At 49.2% G+C, this 17,468-nt stretch overlaps 9 protein-coding genes across 9 annotated transcripts; 4 read left to right on the forward strand and 5 right to left on the reverse strand.

The window, feature by feature from the left end:
• Position 1: 1 nt before the first annotated feature.
• On the reverse strand, positions 2–1,261 carry N7443_009374 (amidohydrolase family protein; the record flags this gene model as incomplete). Its single annotated transcript, XM_056889430.1, has 1 exon — positions 2–1,261. The coding sequence occupies one exon, from the start codon at positions 1,259–1,261 to the stop codon at positions 2–4; it is 1,260 nt and encodes a 419-aa protein (XP_056738732.1).
• A 1,111-nt stretch (positions 1,262–2,372) lies between these two features.
• Positions 2,373–3,622, forward strand: N7443_009375 (uncharacterized protein; the record flags this gene model as incomplete). Its single annotated transcript, XM_056889431.1, has 2 exons — positions 2,373–2,696; positions 2,771–3,622. 2 exons carry the CDS (start codon positions 2,373–2,375, stop codon positions 3,620–3,622), a joined length of 1,176 nt encoding a protein of 391 aa, XP_056738733.1.
• A 1,487-nt stretch (positions 3,623–5,109) lies between these two features.
• On the reverse strand, positions 5,110–6,439 carry N7443_009376 (uncharacterized protein; the record flags this gene model as incomplete). The annotated part of the gene is made up of 4 exons (XM_056889432.1): positions 5,110–5,593; positions 5,644–6,020; positions 6,072–6,176; positions 6,233–6,439. The coding sequence occupies 4 exons, from the start codon at positions 6,437–6,439 to the stop codon at positions 5,110–5,112; spliced, it is 1,173 nt and encodes a 390-aa protein (XP_056738734.1).
• A 2,003-nt stretch (positions 6,440–8,442) lies between these two features.
• Positions 8,443–9,077, forward strand: N7443_009377 (uncharacterized protein; the record flags this gene model as incomplete). Its single annotated transcript, XM_056889433.1, has 3 exons — positions 8,443–8,730; positions 8,845–8,867; positions 8,921–9,077. The coding sequence occupies 3 exons, from the start codon at positions 8,443–8,445 to the stop codon at positions 9,075–9,077; spliced, it is 468 nt and encodes a 155-aa protein (XP_056738735.1).
• Positions 9,078–9,135: 58 nt separating this feature from the next.
• Positions 9,136–10,735, reverse strand: N7443_009378 (uncharacterized protein; the record flags this gene model as incomplete). Its single annotated transcript, XM_056889434.1, has 5 exons — positions 9,136–9,464; positions 9,514–9,629; positions 9,675–9,764; positions 9,812–10,299; positions 10,346–10,735. The coding sequence occupies 5 exons, from the start codon at positions 10,733–10,735 to the stop codon at positions 9,136–9,138; spliced, it is 1,413 nt and encodes a 470-aa protein (XP_056738736.1).
• A 244-nt stretch (positions 10,736–10,979) lies between these two features.
• On the forward strand, positions 10,980–11,389 carry N7443_009379 (uncharacterized protein; the record flags this gene model as incomplete). The annotated part of the gene is made up of 2 exons (XM_056889435.1): positions 10,980–11,246; positions 11,309–11,389. 2 exons carry the CDS (start codon positions 10,980–10,982, stop codon positions 11,387–11,389), a joined length of 348 nt encoding a protein of 115 aa, XP_056738737.1.
• Positions 11,390–11,686: 297 nt separating this feature from the next.
• On the reverse strand, positions 11,687–12,265 carry N7443_009380 (cupin domain-containing protein; the record flags this gene model as incomplete). Its single annotated transcript, XM_056889436.1, has 1 exon — positions 11,687–12,265. The coding sequence occupies one exon, from the start codon at positions 12,263–12,265 to the stop codon at positions 11,687–11,689; it is 579 nt and encodes a 192-aa protein (XP_056738738.1).
• Positions 12,266–12,742: 477 nt separating this feature from the next.
• N7443_009381 (CocE/NonD family hydrolase) lies at positions 12,743–14,564 on the reverse strand (the record flags this gene model as incomplete). Its single annotated transcript, XM_056889437.1, has 2 exons — positions 12,743–12,824; positions 12,883–14,564. The coding sequence occupies 2 exons, from the start codon at positions 14,562–14,564 to the stop codon at positions 12,743–12,745; spliced, it is 1,764 nt and encodes a 587-aa protein (XP_056738739.1).
• A 342-nt stretch (positions 14,565–14,906) lies between these two features.
• Positions 14,907–17,261, forward strand: N7443_009382 (putative salicylate hydroxylase; the record flags this gene model as incomplete). The annotated part of the gene is given in 5 exon segments (XM_056889438.1): positions 14,907–15,090; positions 15,107–15,237; positions 15,285–15,359; positions 15,404–16,241; positions 16,318–17,261. 5 exon segments carry the CDS (start codon positions 14,907–14,909, stop codon positions 17,259–17,261), a joined length of 2,172 nt encoding a protein of 723 aa, XP_056738740.1.
• Between the last annotated feature and the right edge of the window lie 207 nt (positions 17,262–17,468).

The raw sequence follows: 17,468 nt of genomic DNA on the forward strand, positions 1-17,468 counted from the left end.
ATTATTCGTCAAATTCAATACCGCCAACCCAGACCTTAACAATCTTTCTTGTTACCGCAATATCAGTGGTTGGGTCACCATCAACGAGGAGTAAATCTGCTCGCATTCCTTCTTTGATGGAACCTCGATCAGCTAGTCGAAAGTACTTAGCCGGTAAGACCGTTGCCGCGTTTAAAGCCTCGACGGGGGTAAGCCCGGCGGCGACGAGATTTTCCAGTTCGTCATGTAGGCTGCTTCCGTACATGACCATCGCCGGCATCGTCGGCTGCAGGTTCGCGTCCGTGCCGACAATTATCGGAACCCGCGCCTTATGCAATCGCGTTACTGTTTCTGCCGCCGACGAGAACGAACCGTTCATCGAAGGGTCCTGTTGGACTATGGCGCGCATCATTGTCAGCGTCGGGCATACGACGATATCTCTAGCCTTGAACATCTTGAGAAGCCGGTCATCAACAGGGAAGTCGAGTGTTGAGTGGTGGATCTGATCGACACCGGCTATGAGGCCCTGTTCATAAGAAGCGTAGCTCGAAGTGTGTAGCACGACCTGTTTTCCTCCCTTGTGTGATGTTATGACCAAATCAATCTGTTCGTCTTGACTCAACCCAGGTAGTGGCGCGCTCCCGATGACCTTAATGAAGTCCGCGCCCTGTGCTATTTGTCTAGCGACAAAGGAGGGCACCTCTGTGGTGTTATCGATTAGGAGATTATCGAAGCTAGGGCCAACCATCTTGGCGTGTTCACTGCCGGGCGAGGTGGCAAAGAACGATGCCATGATAAGGGATGTCAGTCCGGTGTGATTGGTCAGTGAGGTGCAGAATTCGGGTACAGGACAGAAAGCATTGACGGCGGTGGTGATACCGAATCGGGTCATGTTGACCAAGCTTGAAACGTTGGCCGGGTGTGCATGGGAGTCTATAAGGCCGGGAAGCAGCGTCATGCCCTTAGCGTCGTAGCTCTCGGTAGGTGGGCAAGCTTCGCAGGCAGTGCAAGGACGGCCAATGAATCCACGGTCGATGACAACAGTGCTGGGAGATAGCAGAGTGGAGCCGTCAAAAACACGCACATTGTGCAGGGTTACGCGCGTGGAGGAGATCTCGCGGCGGCGAAGGGAGCGCGTGGCAACGTTGTCAGCTATCATGGACGGATAGTCAATGCTTGAGAGATTGAGGCCATGGCCATGGAATTGGCACGATTGGGCTGTAAGAAGTAGAGAAGATAAAAGAGCAATGAAGAGGGTGAAACCCCTTGAGAATATAAACATGATGACTAGGACTAGTGTGAGTGTAACAACGGTGCAGAACTGTGAGTCCAAATGCACCTGTGTTTCAAATAGTAATGGCAACATCATGTCTCAAAGAAGGGAGAACTTAACTTCCTATTTATATTTGATTTTGGACTGCAGCATAGTTGAATTGGCGCACGCCAAGGCAGAAACCCGAGCTGAGAAACAATATGCATCCATATAGTCCTTTCAAAGCCGCACTTCCAAATAAAGATCGCAGATATTATCTACATCCGGCTAAAGCACGACCAGCTCCCTTCAGGGTCTGGCTAGCCGGCACCCCGAATGTGGTTAATAAAGGGCCCGTCGATAGGAGCAGATATCAGGAACCAACGTCACAGGGAACGGTCTACAAGGCTGTGGCCCCCCAACGGTGGTCCGGGCGGCTTAGAACCCAGAGATTACTCTGGATATCATCTCGCTAGAATAATCTCCAACCAATCCTTTTTACATTATGCGGGGACAGCTGAACTATTTCCAAACCTTATCATTATGATGTGATCACGTGGTCGCAGGTTTTCTCCCAAAGCAGAAAGCCGCTGCATTTGCCACAAACGTGGCTCTGCTAGTAGCCCCATTCCGACCCCTGATAGGGCATCAGTGAGGTAACTAGTAGCCTGACTTTTCCACCCAATTGTCCCCCTGTAAGTTACCGCTGTACATCAGTTCACCGGTGCCTCGGGGGCCGTAATGAGAATAAGTACCAGCGATTAGCCTCGTGCTCGCTCTTTCTCAAGGCAGAACTCTCATATGCACCGCACTACATGGAATCGACCCAGAAGATCGGATCCCACGATGCACGGTTGAAGAGTAGGGGTTGTCTTTCGTGTATCCGGATGAAAGTCAAGGCTAGTGAATTTGGGCCGCCATGCTCGCGACGTACCAAAAGCCATAAGACGTACTAACCCATTTTACGTAGTGCGATGAAGCCAAGCCACACTGCCGGAGATGTCAGAAATCCCGCAGAGTATGCCCGGGGTATCGAGACCAGAACGCTCTAGTCTTTCGGGCCGAGACTGGTCTGCCGTCCGGTAGATCTCTATCGAACACAGTCACCGTCTATACGAGCTCCAGCTCTATTCCCGTCTCAATGCCTACTGATTGGCTCCAATGTGCGGTCTCCTTCTATATTCACAACTACGTATTGGCGCGAGCCGACGGCTTTCCTGGATACTACGACTTTCTTCCGCGGCTTTATGGATCGAATGCCGAAGCAGGATACTTTAGAAACTCAGTCGAAGCAGTAGCACAAGCAAGCTACGCCCAAGTCAAGAAAATGAGTCCTATCTATTTCCATAGATCTCGTCAATCTTATGGACTGGCCCTTACGCAACTCGGATTTGTGTTAAACAATGCTGCTGAGGCATATTCTCCAGCTACTCTGGCAGCGGTGGCCTTGCTGTGGATGTATGATGTATGTAGCCATGCTACTATTACATTTCTTTGGAATCCAGGTTGCTGTGGCTAACAGTAATATCTGCTGCATAGGTCATCGTGGGTGAAGACAAGCTAGAGTCTAGAAGCCCGCACCGCCAAGGCCTGCTAGAAATCTTCCGTACACGTCTCTCCCTGAACGCTGACGGCGAGAAATGGATCAACCGTCCCATCCTTGGGGCAATACACATGCAGAACATTGACGAGCTGCCGTCATTTGCTGGCGCCACACCAGCTGTGGCTCCATCGCCACCATTTCCCCGCGGAGTCTCTCTCTTCGAAGAGTTGCTTCCGCGGGTGACTAAGATCATTATCGCCAATGCCACACTGATACAAAGAACGCCTAATCGAGTGGAAGCTATAGAAGGTCTTCGACAACTGCAGCGTCTTTTTAAAGACTTGGATACTTGGGAGGAATCTCTACCCGAGGAATGGTTATACAAGACATGCCCCAATCCGAAAACAACCGACAGAAGCCCATTTCCCTTGGCAGTTGTGGTATTCCCTACTCTGTCCGTGGGTGGAATGTGGACGGCCAAGTGGCTCGCACAGTTGTCTGTTCTTCGTAGCATGGTATTATTTGCGCCTATTGCACTCAAGATTGGCGTTACATGCCCGCCACTAGCTGAGATCCGGAAGCAGATAAGATCTGTAGCCGCGCTTCTTTTCTCTAGCATTCCGTATCTGCTAGGACATGTCGCCGAAGATGGGAAGACGAAAGCTATCGAGGATACACCGGCCTTTGGGGCCTTCTTTGCAACACGGTCACTGTTTGTGACGGCGCAGCTGCCTGGGCTGCCCGAAGAGCAGGTGAAATGGATATTGGATCGACTGGGGGAGATTGGCCGGGAAAGGGGATACGCCGAGCGCTTATTCTCCGAGACTCAATTGCAAGACATAGAGTAGCTAATCCTAGGCAAGCTTCCTGAGGACAGTGAAGACTAGAGCATTGTTATGAGGACCATCGAGAGTTTTGCACGAGGAATATTCAAGTCGAGGGAATGGATGAACCCTGTAGCATTCCAACCGGCATTTTCTATAGTCGTCAAAAAGACTATACAGAGACGCTTAGTGTTGGGAGACGTTTTCGGAGGTGGGATATGGAGATGTCGGATGTATTGATTTTACAAGCGAATACATACTTGAAAAGTACTTTGTAGTCTACATAAGTAGCAATATACATCCAACTGACAGGAGTACTCCGGAAAAACTCCGAATATAGACTAGCTGGTCCTGGCATTACGGCTCGAGAAACAATGAAAGAGTGCAGGTGGTGGCGCCGGTTTCGAGACGCACTGTACTGCAAAAAAGTACCAAATCTGAGACACTTTGCGCAACTTTCCACTTCCTTGATTAAGTGATAAATCCGGGCATTATAAGTAAATGATATACTATACTCCTTGGGCTGATCAACAGATAGACAAATATATCGTCAAAAAATTAAAACGATAGAGAGAATTCTTGAAGTTACAAGACAGAAAGATCCATATCGTAGCTGTTAGTTAGACGTGAAACGCATTGGTCGAGAGCTCATCGAAACACCCACTTCCCCTGCACGTTTTTGTGGTGGTGTAAGCTCTGCTTATCTAACTATAAAATTCTATAAAACAATATTCAGCACTGTCTACCGAGCTTTAAGGAATATAGTCTTAGTGTTTTATGGATAACCTCTGTTCTTGTAGGTAAGTGGTCACTAGAGGGCTTGCCTTTAATGTTTTGATATGGGAATTGCCTGTTACCCCAAAATGGAGATCTATTCTTAGGCATTAATTGACCCGAAGGTTCGTGTGATAATGTCTTTATGCTGTTTAACGGTCCATACCTCTATCAGGTAGCTACAGTGTATTGTACCCTTATTTTATTTTAATTATCAAAAGTGATTTGACACAGCATAATAGAAAACAGAAGGCATTTAAAGTATAAGTGGAACGAACGATAAAATATTAAAATTTCAAATTTAACTCTAAAATTGAATCATAAGAAATCTCAAAGCAGCTATAATCCTCGCCGATATCATAATCCGATCGCGAGTAGTAGCGTCTTAGTAAGTGTGTTTCCGGATGCGATAGTCCTATAGTTGATGTTAGGGTCGGTAGTGTCTCTAGTATCGCGTTAAACCTTATTAGCTGTGTCATAGCCCCGACAGTCCGGGCTAAGGATATAGTCGTAAAGAGCTTTGAAGAGGCGGTCGTTGTCGAAGCCCTGATAAGTATAACTAGGCTTTTGCTTAGATCTCTTACCTATCTTTAGGTTCTTCTCTAACATTTTCTGAGGGAAGTAGGGAGCCTAAGAGTCTTTCCGCTCATGGTAAGCCTGTATTTTGCTAAGCGTATGGAGGAGGACCGTGGCTATGCCATAACTAACGCTATCTAGATCGAAGAAAGATCCTAGCACTAGTGGACAATATGAGTTTCAGACCACTCAACATCATGCTGTACCATAATATACATCGGACCCAAGTACTCTTCCAAATTCTTCTTCTCCTTAGGAGAAATCCTCGGAGAGGCAGACTTAACAGGAACACATTGAGTCTCGATCTCAGCAGCAGGCTCTACGGATCCTGGCCTATCCATCGAGGGAGTCACAGGCCGTAGTCTGTGACTGCTACCGTTGCTGATGTTGCTGAAGTGCTTTTCCAACCGAAGAATTTGTCTAGCTCGTTTGCTGGGACGGAGGCGGGAGCGTATGTGGATTATATATTCGAGTTTCATCGCTGATTGAATGACGGGTTGTAGGGCGGGGAGACAGGCGCATATGATGGCCACGCAGGGCTCCAATGTTGACCAGACGTATACGTTGCCCATAGTCCAGGTTATATCGAGATCGTCCTTCAGGAACATGATGTAGTGCAATCGGACTATGCTAATGGCGCAGACACTGGGATGTATGTTAGCGGTAAAATCAACACAGGATTCAGAGGAACTCACAAGATACCAAGCAGAAGAACTCCAGACACCATAAACTTTTGTGCGACACGCATTTTCAGTTTCCAAATAACGGGGAGTGGAACGAGCAAAATAAGGAAATCTGTGATAACATTCGATGCTGCGTTCCCGACGTAATAGTTGTAAAAATTGTATCTGTAGTTTCCGCCGCCGGGGTTGGTGAGTTCGTTCCAAAAGTACGACACGGGCGCCGGGCAGGTTAAAAGAGCGATCATGCTGCCGAAAGCCCAACCCAAAGCCAGAATTATGCAGACCCAATAGTTGCCGCTTGTCCCGAAGATGCGACGATAGAACATAAGCAATGATAGCTTGACGATGAAAAGCTCGAAAATGTAGATAAAAAGGTAGGCAAATAGGATCTTGACCAATGGGAGTTAGCAGAGGCTTCTCAGAAGGAAGCCTGCTCTCACCTTCTTCATTTTTATCATATTCTCGACCGTCATTACCCAAATGTGTTTCCCCATACCATAGTGTCCTGCAAGAAGCGCAATGGCTAGTAATGCAACAAGAGGAGCCTAGCCAAATATTAACCAACTGATTCTGTGGATTCAATAGACCCGGATGAATTCACAAGGGCAGCAGCAACCAACCAATCATCAAGAGCCAGCTTCTTAAACTCCGTCTTTGCCCCTTTCAACTTCATATAAAATCTGATCGCAACTGCGATCATCGCGAGACAAGAGAAACTTATCACCACCGCATTATCTGTCTTGATCCTATCCGCAGAGAGATCCACACCTTTTGGGGCTGGCCCAATAACTGTCACGATACTCACCATGGGAGCTCACACTGTGGTCAAAGACCATCTGGATCAAAGATCATGCAGACTTTTGTAAGTCTGGGGCGACGTGGCTAATATAGTTACCTTGGCTAATATGAATCTTAGAACCGACTGGGAAGTTTCATACCCAAGTGACAAACTCCACCTGCAAGGGCCTCCCCTTAAATTGGCCCATGTGGCTAGATTTTAACCTTTCTCATCATAGTTTGTTCTTCCGCCCCCATCATCTTATGGAACTTTCGTCATAAGTCAGTGTGAACGTGAGGGGAAGATCTTGGTTGGGGGCGGAAGCTTGTCAGAGCGGACTTGATACGTCCGATAGCTAAGAATTGTATGCGCGATGATGAAGATAGATCCTGCAGGATTGCAAGTTACGTGGGGATGTTCGTATTGAGTGATCTTCTGTTTTATCAGCGTGCAGATCCTGAATATTCCTACGCGTGGGTCCGGAGGTTCCTTGAGGTGATGTATATGTTTTTGGGACCTCAATTAGGAAGGAGTCCGTGGACTTTCCTCTCTTAGGAAACTAGTCCTTTCGGCTGTCGTTCCGGATAAAGTGACATCCCAACGTTGAATTTTCTTATCCATATTCCAAGCTGACCGGGCGCAATATTTCCAATTCTTTTTAGATTCGCCCCTACAGGATCTCAGTTGTCGGATCACAGGTCAACACAGTCAGCGTGGGGGCCATGTAGGGGGCCGGGATCATAATCGATGGTTTTTAGCTAAGAACAGGAACGTGCTCTCCACAATCTCTAAACATTACGTCTTTCTTTCGGGGCCTTTTAACGGATAATCATTGCAGTACAAAGTTTTTTTCATTATTGCCGATTGTGGATGAGGCGATCATTGGATCCCGTGGGACCTTATTGACTGCGTAAGCCCTATACATGGAAGACCAAGCATTTAGTCGAATTAGGCCTAAATCGGCGATTTTGACGTTCAGACATACCCGGAGACGCGTGTCAAATTGCGGTGAGAGGGAAATAGAAAGGCGCCTAGAGCAAGTGACAAAAATGTTCATTCAGAATAAGTGAGATCACAAGGTTTTAAGCTCATAGCACTTTGGCCCCCTAATTTGTGTACGGGCATGGAGGACTGATGACGTTGGAACTTACCCCCGCTGTTGGGGCCATTTCTTTGCAGCCTCACCATCGATTGAAAGACAACCGAAAGGAACACGGGTCGATTTGCACTTTGACTCCCTACTCCTTAGGTTTCAGATTCTCATCTTAATTCCGTGACACGATGCTTAAATTTTCAGCCCCACAAAAACATTCGGTAACCACCGTTTTGCCTGAGGCAGAGATCCCCACCGGTACCTGGCCCTGAGAACAGGGAATAGCTTCGCCAATGCACTCCAATCCAAATAATGTAACGCCCTTCTTCACACGAATTGGACCAGAGCTAAATCTTCCGAACGGGGACGCCATCTCGGCCCCCGAACTTCCGAACCAAACTCAAATATCCCCGATTTCACTCATTCGGAAGTAGCATGCAGATCTACAGAGGTACCAACTATAACGCGCGAATCACAAAATTCCAAGACATTGGCCATGCAGGCGAACGACTGGCCCCTGTCGCTAGTTCGCTTTCCAGCGGACTCCCGGTGAAGGTTACCTCCCAAGGGTGCGGATGAGTTTTTTTTGGTCATAAGCGGACGAGTGGGTGAACTCACCCGCCCACCCAAATAAAAAGAAGCGAGAATTTTCTAGAGCTTCGAAATGTCTCTTTTCCAACGGATTGGTATATTTAAACATTTTAACTCCAATTGAATTGCTTTATTCCATATATTCACCCGTTTTCTGCGTTATTCAGCTCACTGTGACACGCAATATTCACCAGCGAACGACCTCAAACTGTCTGGATAGCTTCAGCTTCAGCTAGCTATGTCTTCTCTCAACCTCCCGGGCATGGCCTGCATATTGGCATCTATAGTTCACCTTGTGTCAGCAAGTGCCATTCCTCAACCAAACTCTGAAGAAATCGACACTACCGCAATGCTCTCCGCGCGGTCATCCTCAACATCAGGTCTCTCTCACCCTGAGAAAATTACCCTCTATGTCATTGCAGCAGCAGCAGGCTTCTTAATCATACTTGGCCTGATGATCGGAATCTCCCGCTCCCGTCACCATAAAGCATGCAAAAATCAAGCACGTGGAGTGACGAAAGCCATTCTGAAGAAAATTCCTATCATCCAATACAATCATCAAATTACGATTACGCCGAAATCGAGCTTTGATGGATCTGTTTCTGATTCTGCTCTTGACGAGAAATTTGTGGAAAGTGTGAGTAATCATACTTGTCCGATCTGTACGGAGGATTTCGTGCATTCTCAAATGCTTCGTGTGTTGCCTTGTGGGCATCAGTATCATATGATGTGTATTGAGGATTGGTTGCAGCGGGCATCGAGCTGCCCTGTTTGGTATGTTGGCTCTATTTCATCAAGTATTTGTTTCCTATACTGACTTGTCCCAGCCGCGTTGATCTCAAGCCCAAAACACAGCAATTGGCTACGGCTACGGCTACTAAGAAGGGGGAAATGACTCCAGATCTGGAACAGGGCCAGACCCAGACACGGCATATCCGAAGTCTGCATGATCGGATAGTGGAAGATCTCTACGGTCTGCGCTAGGCTCGTAATAAATTTTGCAATGTTCAATAATAACAATGAGATATGATTAATACATGGTTCAAACGCGCCTCGCATATATCCATGTGTAGTATCCAATTGTAGAAACGGTTGCGAAGAGCGTTGCTAGGGTTAGGACTCCACCGGTGATAATTCCCTGCTCGAAGAAGCCGATCTTGAAACCTGGGCGCTGCTTTGTTGATGGGAGGGGTGTTAGGACTGCGCGCCAGAGATTGTCTGAGTTGGTGCTGTTGGTATTCTCGAGAATTGTTCGGGCTGTGTAGGCGCTGGCAGGTGGTGTGATAAGTTGAGGGCGTGGCCGTTGGAAGGATGAGATGGCGTAGCGAGTGTTTGGGTTATATGGTATGTTGCGGGGCAGGGCAGGGCCGACTGCTCTTGTAAGTATATTAAGGATGGACAGGTTGAGGATGGGACTTACGCAGCATATGGCTGGGGACATGGTTCACCCATGAGATATCGGCGTCGATGAATTGGGTCAGATACTTGGCTGAAGCGGGGGCTGCGAAGGCATAGGTAGCAGCCAGTGTCTCGTTTCTGATTTCATTAGCAAGTTGCAAATATTTTCTGAGGGATGCATACGAGCTAATGTCAATGGCATCATCCAAGCTAGTCACGGCGTGTACCAGCAGGACCTTCTCGTCAATCTTCTTTTGAAGAAGAGGTGAGTTCCTATAATGATCAGCGCCGAGCAAAAAAACCAGGTAATGGGTACCTACCGGTCCTGAACCTCAACCACCCCCCACTGACTCCCGGAGACCAACACCCGCGCAGTCCGCTCTTTCTGAATCGAGTCCAGTAAGCCAGAGCGCCGCGACGAAGATGACTCTCGTGCTTCACCGTTCTCTCCAGCAAGGTATCTCGAAGCTTGCTGGATAACAGCCTCAACAAACGGCTTCATGGCGAATTCATTCACCAAAACTACATCAGGAGCATAGGCTGAACGGCCACCTAGCGCAAACCGAGCCGCTACTAAAGCCTGTGCGGCCTCAACAATGTTTGCCGTACGATCGACAATGGCAACAGTCCTGGCCGCAGGCGAGATCAAGCCACTTGAGGCATCGGATCCGGTTTGCGCCACCAGCAAGGTCTTGTTCATGAACGAAGAATCGGGTCGATGCGCGGTGATTGCAAAAGTATCATGATCCAGTGCATTGGGAAGAATCTGGCGCAACAGAGCAGGCAAAGCCATTGTTGTTTGAGGAAGCTATCCTTTTTTAGCAGTGTTCACCAATATCAACTAATTCACTTACCTCCAAAACGATGCAATTCCCAGCTGCAAGAGCAGCAGTCAATGCGGAAATGACAGAGAAGAACAAAGTATGCGTACATGGCACGAGGTACACAATACCAGTCCCGCGGGAGCCATCCAGACTGTCCTTCCCATTCGCAATGCGATACTCATTTTCCAAGTCTTTCTCCAGACTCAGCGACAAGAAATGTGTTCTCAGCTCCTGCAAAGCTAGGACAATCTCGGCGCGAACTTCTTGCGCCGAATGTCCCGAATCAGCGCAGATCGCATCTTGAATCTCTGCAACGTGTTCGACCAGCACAGCTTGTAAGCGATGGAACTGAGCTTGACGGTATCGCGTGTTGTGGACACGGCCGTCAATATCAGCAGCAATGATGCGCGAAAGATCCATGATGATTAGGATACGAAGGAAGAAAGAAAAAACGGAATAAGAGAAAGAGCTCGAGGTAAGATACTTGAAGCACGCGTAGTTCAGAGCCGCGGGTATCCCCGAGCTTCCCCAGTCTTCGGGATGTGGGGGAGAATGCGGGCCCGGAAACCCATCCTCTCGCTTCACCACTACCTCCGAGGCCCTGATAATGCTATTTCCAGGCCTCTGGAGACTGTGCCAGTCTCTCTACTCTTTTTTCATCAACATGTCTTCAACCATCACTACTACAACGACTTCGCTGTCTGTTCTTGCCGACTATGAAGTCCACCACAGCGGCGAGGAGAATGTCCCCGCGAGGATTCCCTCTCAGCCTCAAGCGGATCAACCCGCCTGGCCGACTCACCACCGCCGTATGCCGGCTTATCGACCAGCGAATCGAGAACTGGATTTGACGCAGCGGCCGGCAGGGAATGGACATCCGGCGGAGTTTGCTTTTATTCAAATCATGTTGCATGGTGTGTGGCTCAACGCAGTAAGTGCAGTATCTGGGTTATAATATACTATCTGGAGGTCACGGTGCTGACGTGAATATAGTCCGTTTCCAGACTATGGAGATTTACCGGGGGAAGGATCAACGATAAGATATTCCATTATCAGGTCGGTGGGGAGTGGTGATTTTACACTATTTTATGTTTGAGATTATTTTGGGACAATTGAATTCATCTAACAAATTTTGAATATTATAAAACATAATTCGCCTGCTTACTACGGCAAAGGCTTTAGTGCTAGGAAAACCACGGGGTGAATTCTGTGCCTGTCCATCTCTCTATAGCTAGGCAAATCAATTAATCTCTCCGCAGCTAATAGTACGTAGTGATCCAGACTTCTGTTCTCTCTAAGGTTGTAAACGTTTGCGATTTCGAGTTTATACAATATCAACTCCTCCTCGATCGATCTGTTCCAGATAAATATCTAAGTACTAGCACGCACACCAATCCCATCAACGACCTCCTTCAACTTCTTCCCCTCAATCTCAATTTCCTCCGACGGCGACAGCACATAAAGCATTCTCGCCCACTGCGGCACCGCCACACCGTCAACAATAGCATCCGGGGTAACATTCTTCCAAGCATGATTCGTGCCTCTCTGCACAGCAACATCCCCCCTCTTCAACAACCTCGTCTCTCCCGAATCAAGAACCAGCTCGATCTCGCCCTCGAGCACAACGCCATAATCCAGACTGACGGTGCGGTGCATGGGACTCGTAGCGTGGGGCTGTATGTCCACGATGCGGCAGACGGTGCCGGTTGAGATTGTTATTCCGGGTGGGGAGGATAGGTAGTTGTTGTATTCGGTGATGTCGGAGTCGTTGTTTAGTTGCGCGGGGAAGTGGTCCGATGTGTAGGCTAGGCTGAAGTCGGCACTGTCGGGTATGCGTTGGACGGGCATTACTTCAGAGATGGCCGAAGAGAAGATTGCCTGGCCGGAGTTATTGTGGGTTGTTATGTACCGGTTTAGAGGCCGGATGTTTTTGGGGACTTTGTCGGCCATCTTGGTGGTTTGTTTTTTTTCAGTGGTATAATATTTAGTGTATGGTATTTTGTAGTGCAGTGTGATCTGGGAGGCACTTGCGCGTTCCTATTCTATATCTGTGTCAGGTGCACTTCGGGACCACTTTCGACCACATCGGCCCCCGTGTTACAGTGTGGGGTCGAACTTCCGGAGTTAAGAGTTGATGTCTCGGGCGTGAGGGGTTGAGGGGCTCAGATGTTAGGTCATGGCTTGCTTGCTTGCTTGCTTGACGCTAGTTGGCGGGTGGTAGCGGTAATGCATGCCGGTGCATGGCACCAACCGTTGACATAAGTACACATGTGAGATGAGGACCTTGGCAACTTGAACCTGGGTGTAAATGTCTATGCAGCATACGTTATTTTATAGATTTGTCTCTACACTAATAGCACGATAGATGAAATTTGAAAATATGCATTCGTTCTATGGACTTCATTCATACCACTCCCTGACTCAAATTTACGGAATAATGGGCAGCGTAACATAGTTTTCTCCAAGCCCAAAGTGAATATGATTCTGACCCTGGAACCGCTCAACAGACCTATACGCAAAATTAGCACACTTAATCAAACCTTTCAAAATGCAAGAGTTCAACTTACCGATCAACAGGCGAATTGTGCTGGAAAGTTCCAGACCCCTGCGTATCTCCACTAGCAACCTCCAACACAATTTTTCCACCCTTCTCAACGACTACGTTCGTCGGCCAAACCTCCACATCGACCGGATAGATCTCTCCCGGAATAACAGGACGCACGTCAGTCGAGAGATATTCGCGATAGGGAAGATAGTGTCTGTGACGCGGGTGCTCCGGGTTCGTCTGGCGCATGGAAACACGCAGCCAGCCCTTGCACAGAGGGACTGGGTCTCCAGCTGTACCAGTGTAGAAGACTTCTTTCCCGGAGGGTGCGATGTGGCGCAGAGTGATGAAGAGGTCTAGGTCTTTTGGTGTGGGTGAGCCGGGCAGGGGGCTCATTGACACGTTCAGGTGGGCGACGATGTGGCCAGTGATTTCGGTCTCTTTTTCAAAAGCGGGAGTGGTGAATTGGACGACTTGGGGGTTCTCGAGGTCACCGAGGGCACTGTAGGTGATCTTGACCGGTCGCTCAGTTGGTAGGTTGGTTGTAAGCTCTCGGGAAGATGTGAGGTGATACTTTGTGTACTGTGTGCGAGCAATGGGCCATTCGTGCTCGATGCGGCGGGAGAATGTCTTCTCGCCAGCTGCGTTGTTGTGACCAACATCGCCCTTGCGGAGGACGATGTCCACCTTTGGTGCTTTGCCTGTTGACCAGCCTTCACGGTCGTCGCCTTTGAGGAAGGCGTCGAGGAAGCTACGCTGAATTTCGACTTCCTCGGCGTAATAGAAGGGGAGGTCGTGGCGGCCGGTGATGAAGCGGAGGTACTTTAGCTCTGATCCAGCTTGGGTCCATCCTTCGACATTGCCTCGAAGGTGAAGGAGAATCCCACCCCAGTTCGCAACACTAAGCAACGGCACGGTGATGTCCGACATACTATACTCCTTCGAAGCATAGTACTCATCATCCCGGAACCGGTTCTCAACATTATCAATTGTCTGATCCTGACGATTGGCGATGAGCTCCTCCTCACTCAGATCTCCTTCAAGAGAATCCGGACCCCAATTCCTAGCCGCACGTCCACCCAGACCATACTGGTTACTCACAACCTGTCGATCCCACCAGAACTTGATAAACTTGTTCGAAAGAATACCACCATGTCGGCATCGATCGCGGTAATAGTCAGACATTCCCTCCCACGGAATCATACACGCCAGACCCTTCGGCTGCCTCGCGGCCACGCGCCACTGACTTCCGGCGAAATAACTGATTCCCAAGAGTCCGACTTTGCCAGAAGACCACTCCTGTTCAGCGGCCCATTCAACAACGTCAAAGAACGCCTCACTTGTTCCCCGGGACATGGTATCCAGCTTGCCCATTGACTGGCCTGTTCCGCGCTCATCGGCGCGCACAACTGCGTAGCCCTGCGCGGTCCAGTAAGCAGGGTCTGGAGTCTCCCATGCGGAATGCTCAGAGCGGTGCTCGGGGTTGACTTCGCTGAAACTTTGTGGGTGGAAGTCCTTGTAGGGAATATCCTTGCCGTAGGGACCGTAGGTCACTAGAACTGGGACCTTTTCTGTCGTCTTAGGTCTGTACACATTGGCGCGAACTAAGCCGGAGCCATCTTTGAGCGTGACGGTGACATTTTGCTCAAAGATGTAGGCCGAGGATTCGTCCTTGGTGTAGATGTCTTTGACTTCGTTTGGCATTTTGAGAACAGTCCAATTGGTACCGAAAAAAGAAAAACAAATTATCTTAATGGACTTAACGGAGCTGTTTTACTGCAGATGCACAATTCATATACTTTGTTATGTCCCCGCATCTTCGTCCCGATGTGGAGCCGAAATTGTCTTCCGAGGCCCCGTCAATGTACGCGACTACGCGGGATGCGGATATGGGCCCGAAATGGAGACCCCGGACCTCCGCGATTCTTTGTAAGGGCAATGGTAATGGCATAAATATTAATTCGGGCCGTGCGAACGTTAGTCTGTTTTGAAAGCCCTTGAGAAAGTCATAGCTGAGAAGCATAGCTACGTCTGACAAGTTACAAGATGACGATCAAGGAACTCAAGGATACCTCCGATGAGGGTCTCCGCATTCTGATTGTTGGTGCGGGCATTGGTGGTCTTACTGCTGCTATTGCGCTGAGACAGCAGGGCCATCATGTTGAGGTGAGACTGTCGTCGTTCCGTTGCCTGTCTCTTTTGTCACCTGGCACAAAGTGTGAAATTTGTAGTATGAAGCTAACCAGAGAAGCTTTTCGAACGCTCACGCTTCGCAAACGAAGTCGGCGCCGCTATCCATCTGTCACCAAACGCTAACGGCGTTCTCCAACGGCTCGGATTCGATGCCACCAAGTTCGGCGCCGTAGAGGCGGAACAGGTAGGTCTTCATCTCTACTTCCATGTGTGCACCAGCTAATAGTATAGCTTCGTGAATACAAACCATCCGGCGAGCCAGTGCACATCGCAGAATTGAAAAAAGCCGCTGGCATGTGGAGACACGTATGTCTTCCCCGGTCCCAACCTCTCTTATACAAAACTAACAGCTCCAGCGCTGGCTCCTCGTCCACCGCGCCCACTTCCACGAAGGTCTCAAAGCCTTCGCTCAAGCCCCAGGCCGCGGACACCCCGCCATCCTCCACACAGCCACCAAAGTAACCGATATCGATCCGCACGCGGCAACTGTAACCCTCGAAGACGGCACAGTCATAACTGGCGACGTGCTTATCGGCGCAGACGGTGTCCATTCCCTAACCCGCACCAAACTCCCCGTCAACCATTCCCCCTTCAGCTCGGGTAAAAACGCCTTCCGCTTCCTGATAACCCGCCAACAAGCCCTTGACGACCCGGATACCAATTCCGTTGCTCAAGATTTCGGCGCAGTCGATATGTGGGACTCGTCTGATAGACGTGTTGTCATTTACCCATGTGATAATAACAACTTACTCAATTTCGTGTGTATTCATCCTGACTCGATGACTACGATCGATGCAGGCGGGGATTCATATAATCAGCAGATTGGAAAGGACACGCTGTTGGAAGTTTTCAAGGATTTCAGTCCCCAGGTCAAGAAGCTGCTTGAGAAAGCTGATCCGGCAACATTGAAGTTGTGGCCTTTGTTGGACATGGAGACTCTTCCGGAGTGGGTTCATGGAAAACTTGCTGTGCTGGGTGATGCTGCTCATCCTTTCTTGCCTTATCGGGCTTCTGGAGGTGCTATGGCGATTGAAGATGCGGTCTCTTTGGCTGTTATGTTGCCGAGGGGTGTGGAGAAGGGGGATGTGGAGGAGAGGTTGAAAGTTTATCAGATCGCGAGACATGGGCGTGCAACCACTATCCAGCAGATGACCCGCGAGTCGGCGCAGCTTATCTCTATGGAGAAGGGTATGTTTTCATTTTCTCTCCTTCCTATCATGATCATGGTAAAAAAATAAATAAAAAAGGTACTAACTGTCTCCAGCTATGGCTATGGTCGGATATATCTACGGCCACGATGAATTCGACCACTCGGCTCAGGTCCTGCGCAAATACCTCTGGTCCAAGAACCCGCACATGTACTGGCGTCAGCCCATCGTCTTCGGACCCATGCCCGGCCCTCGACAGGACTGGATGGGTAACGACCGGGCACTGAAATCCGTCGAGTCCACCTTCATGACAGCCTCAATCAAGTTCAAGACTAGCCGCACACTACTGCAGAATCTCTTCCCGAATGACCGGTACAGCTTCACCTCGCCGAGTACTGTTGCGCGCGCCTCTTTCTCCCAGACCACGTTGAATGGCATGGACTGGCTCGGCGGTGGCGGATACAGACATATCGGGCTGTATATCCACGGAGTGCAGTATAAGAAAGAGAATGGGGAGGTGCTGAAGGGTACATACATGCCTATTCTGTTTGAAAATCTCGCGGATCCGATTGTTTCGGGGCGTGAGGAGCTCGGCATGCCGAAGCTGTATACGGCTATTGATGTGCATGAGCGACGCAGCTCGTATCGCCTGCAGACGAGCTGGCAGGGGGCTGTGTGGGGCCACTTCGAGTTCGAGGATCTAGAAGATCAGGATCATGGGGCTGACAAGGGCACTATTGGTGGGGAGGATGATGATGGCATTTTGGTTTATCGATATATTCCCAAGGTTGGCCGCGATACTAAGGGTGAGGCGGAGGCGGAGTATCCCGTTTTCGTGCCGCATGCTCAGGAGTCGAAGGTTGTTCCGAGTGAGGTTACAAGGTTGAGACGGACGAAGAATGCAAAGGTGGAGATTAGTGGGCTTGGATGGGATGCGCTGCCTACACTGCATCATGTTGTGGAGAGGTTGGCGGAGATTCCTATTGACGAGGTCATTGATGCGAAAATCACGGAGGGACGGGGTGTGCCTGATGTGTCTAGTGCTCAGCGTATTGAATAGTCAGTTTTGGTGTATGAGTGGTAGTGCTATAGGTATCATATCATTTCAATTGGTGCAATTGTGTCAAATTGTCTATTTTAGGAGAGGTGCAGCGTGCTAGACGGAGCAGGACGATGCTTTTAGAATGTTTCGAGAGAATCGTATGACGGATTTGTCCCATAAGGCTTCTGTGCATGAGGAACCAGCGTATCGGGAGATTAGCGAGTG

This window comes from Penicillium atrosanguineum, assembly GCF_028827265.1.
Source record: "Penicillium atrosanguineum strain IBT 20685 chromosome Unknown utg000007l_segment0_segment0, whole genome shotgun sequence".
Lineage (NCBI taxonomy): Eukaryota > Fungi > Ascomycota > Eurotiomycetes > Eurotiales > Aspergillaceae > Penicillium > Penicillium atrosanguineum.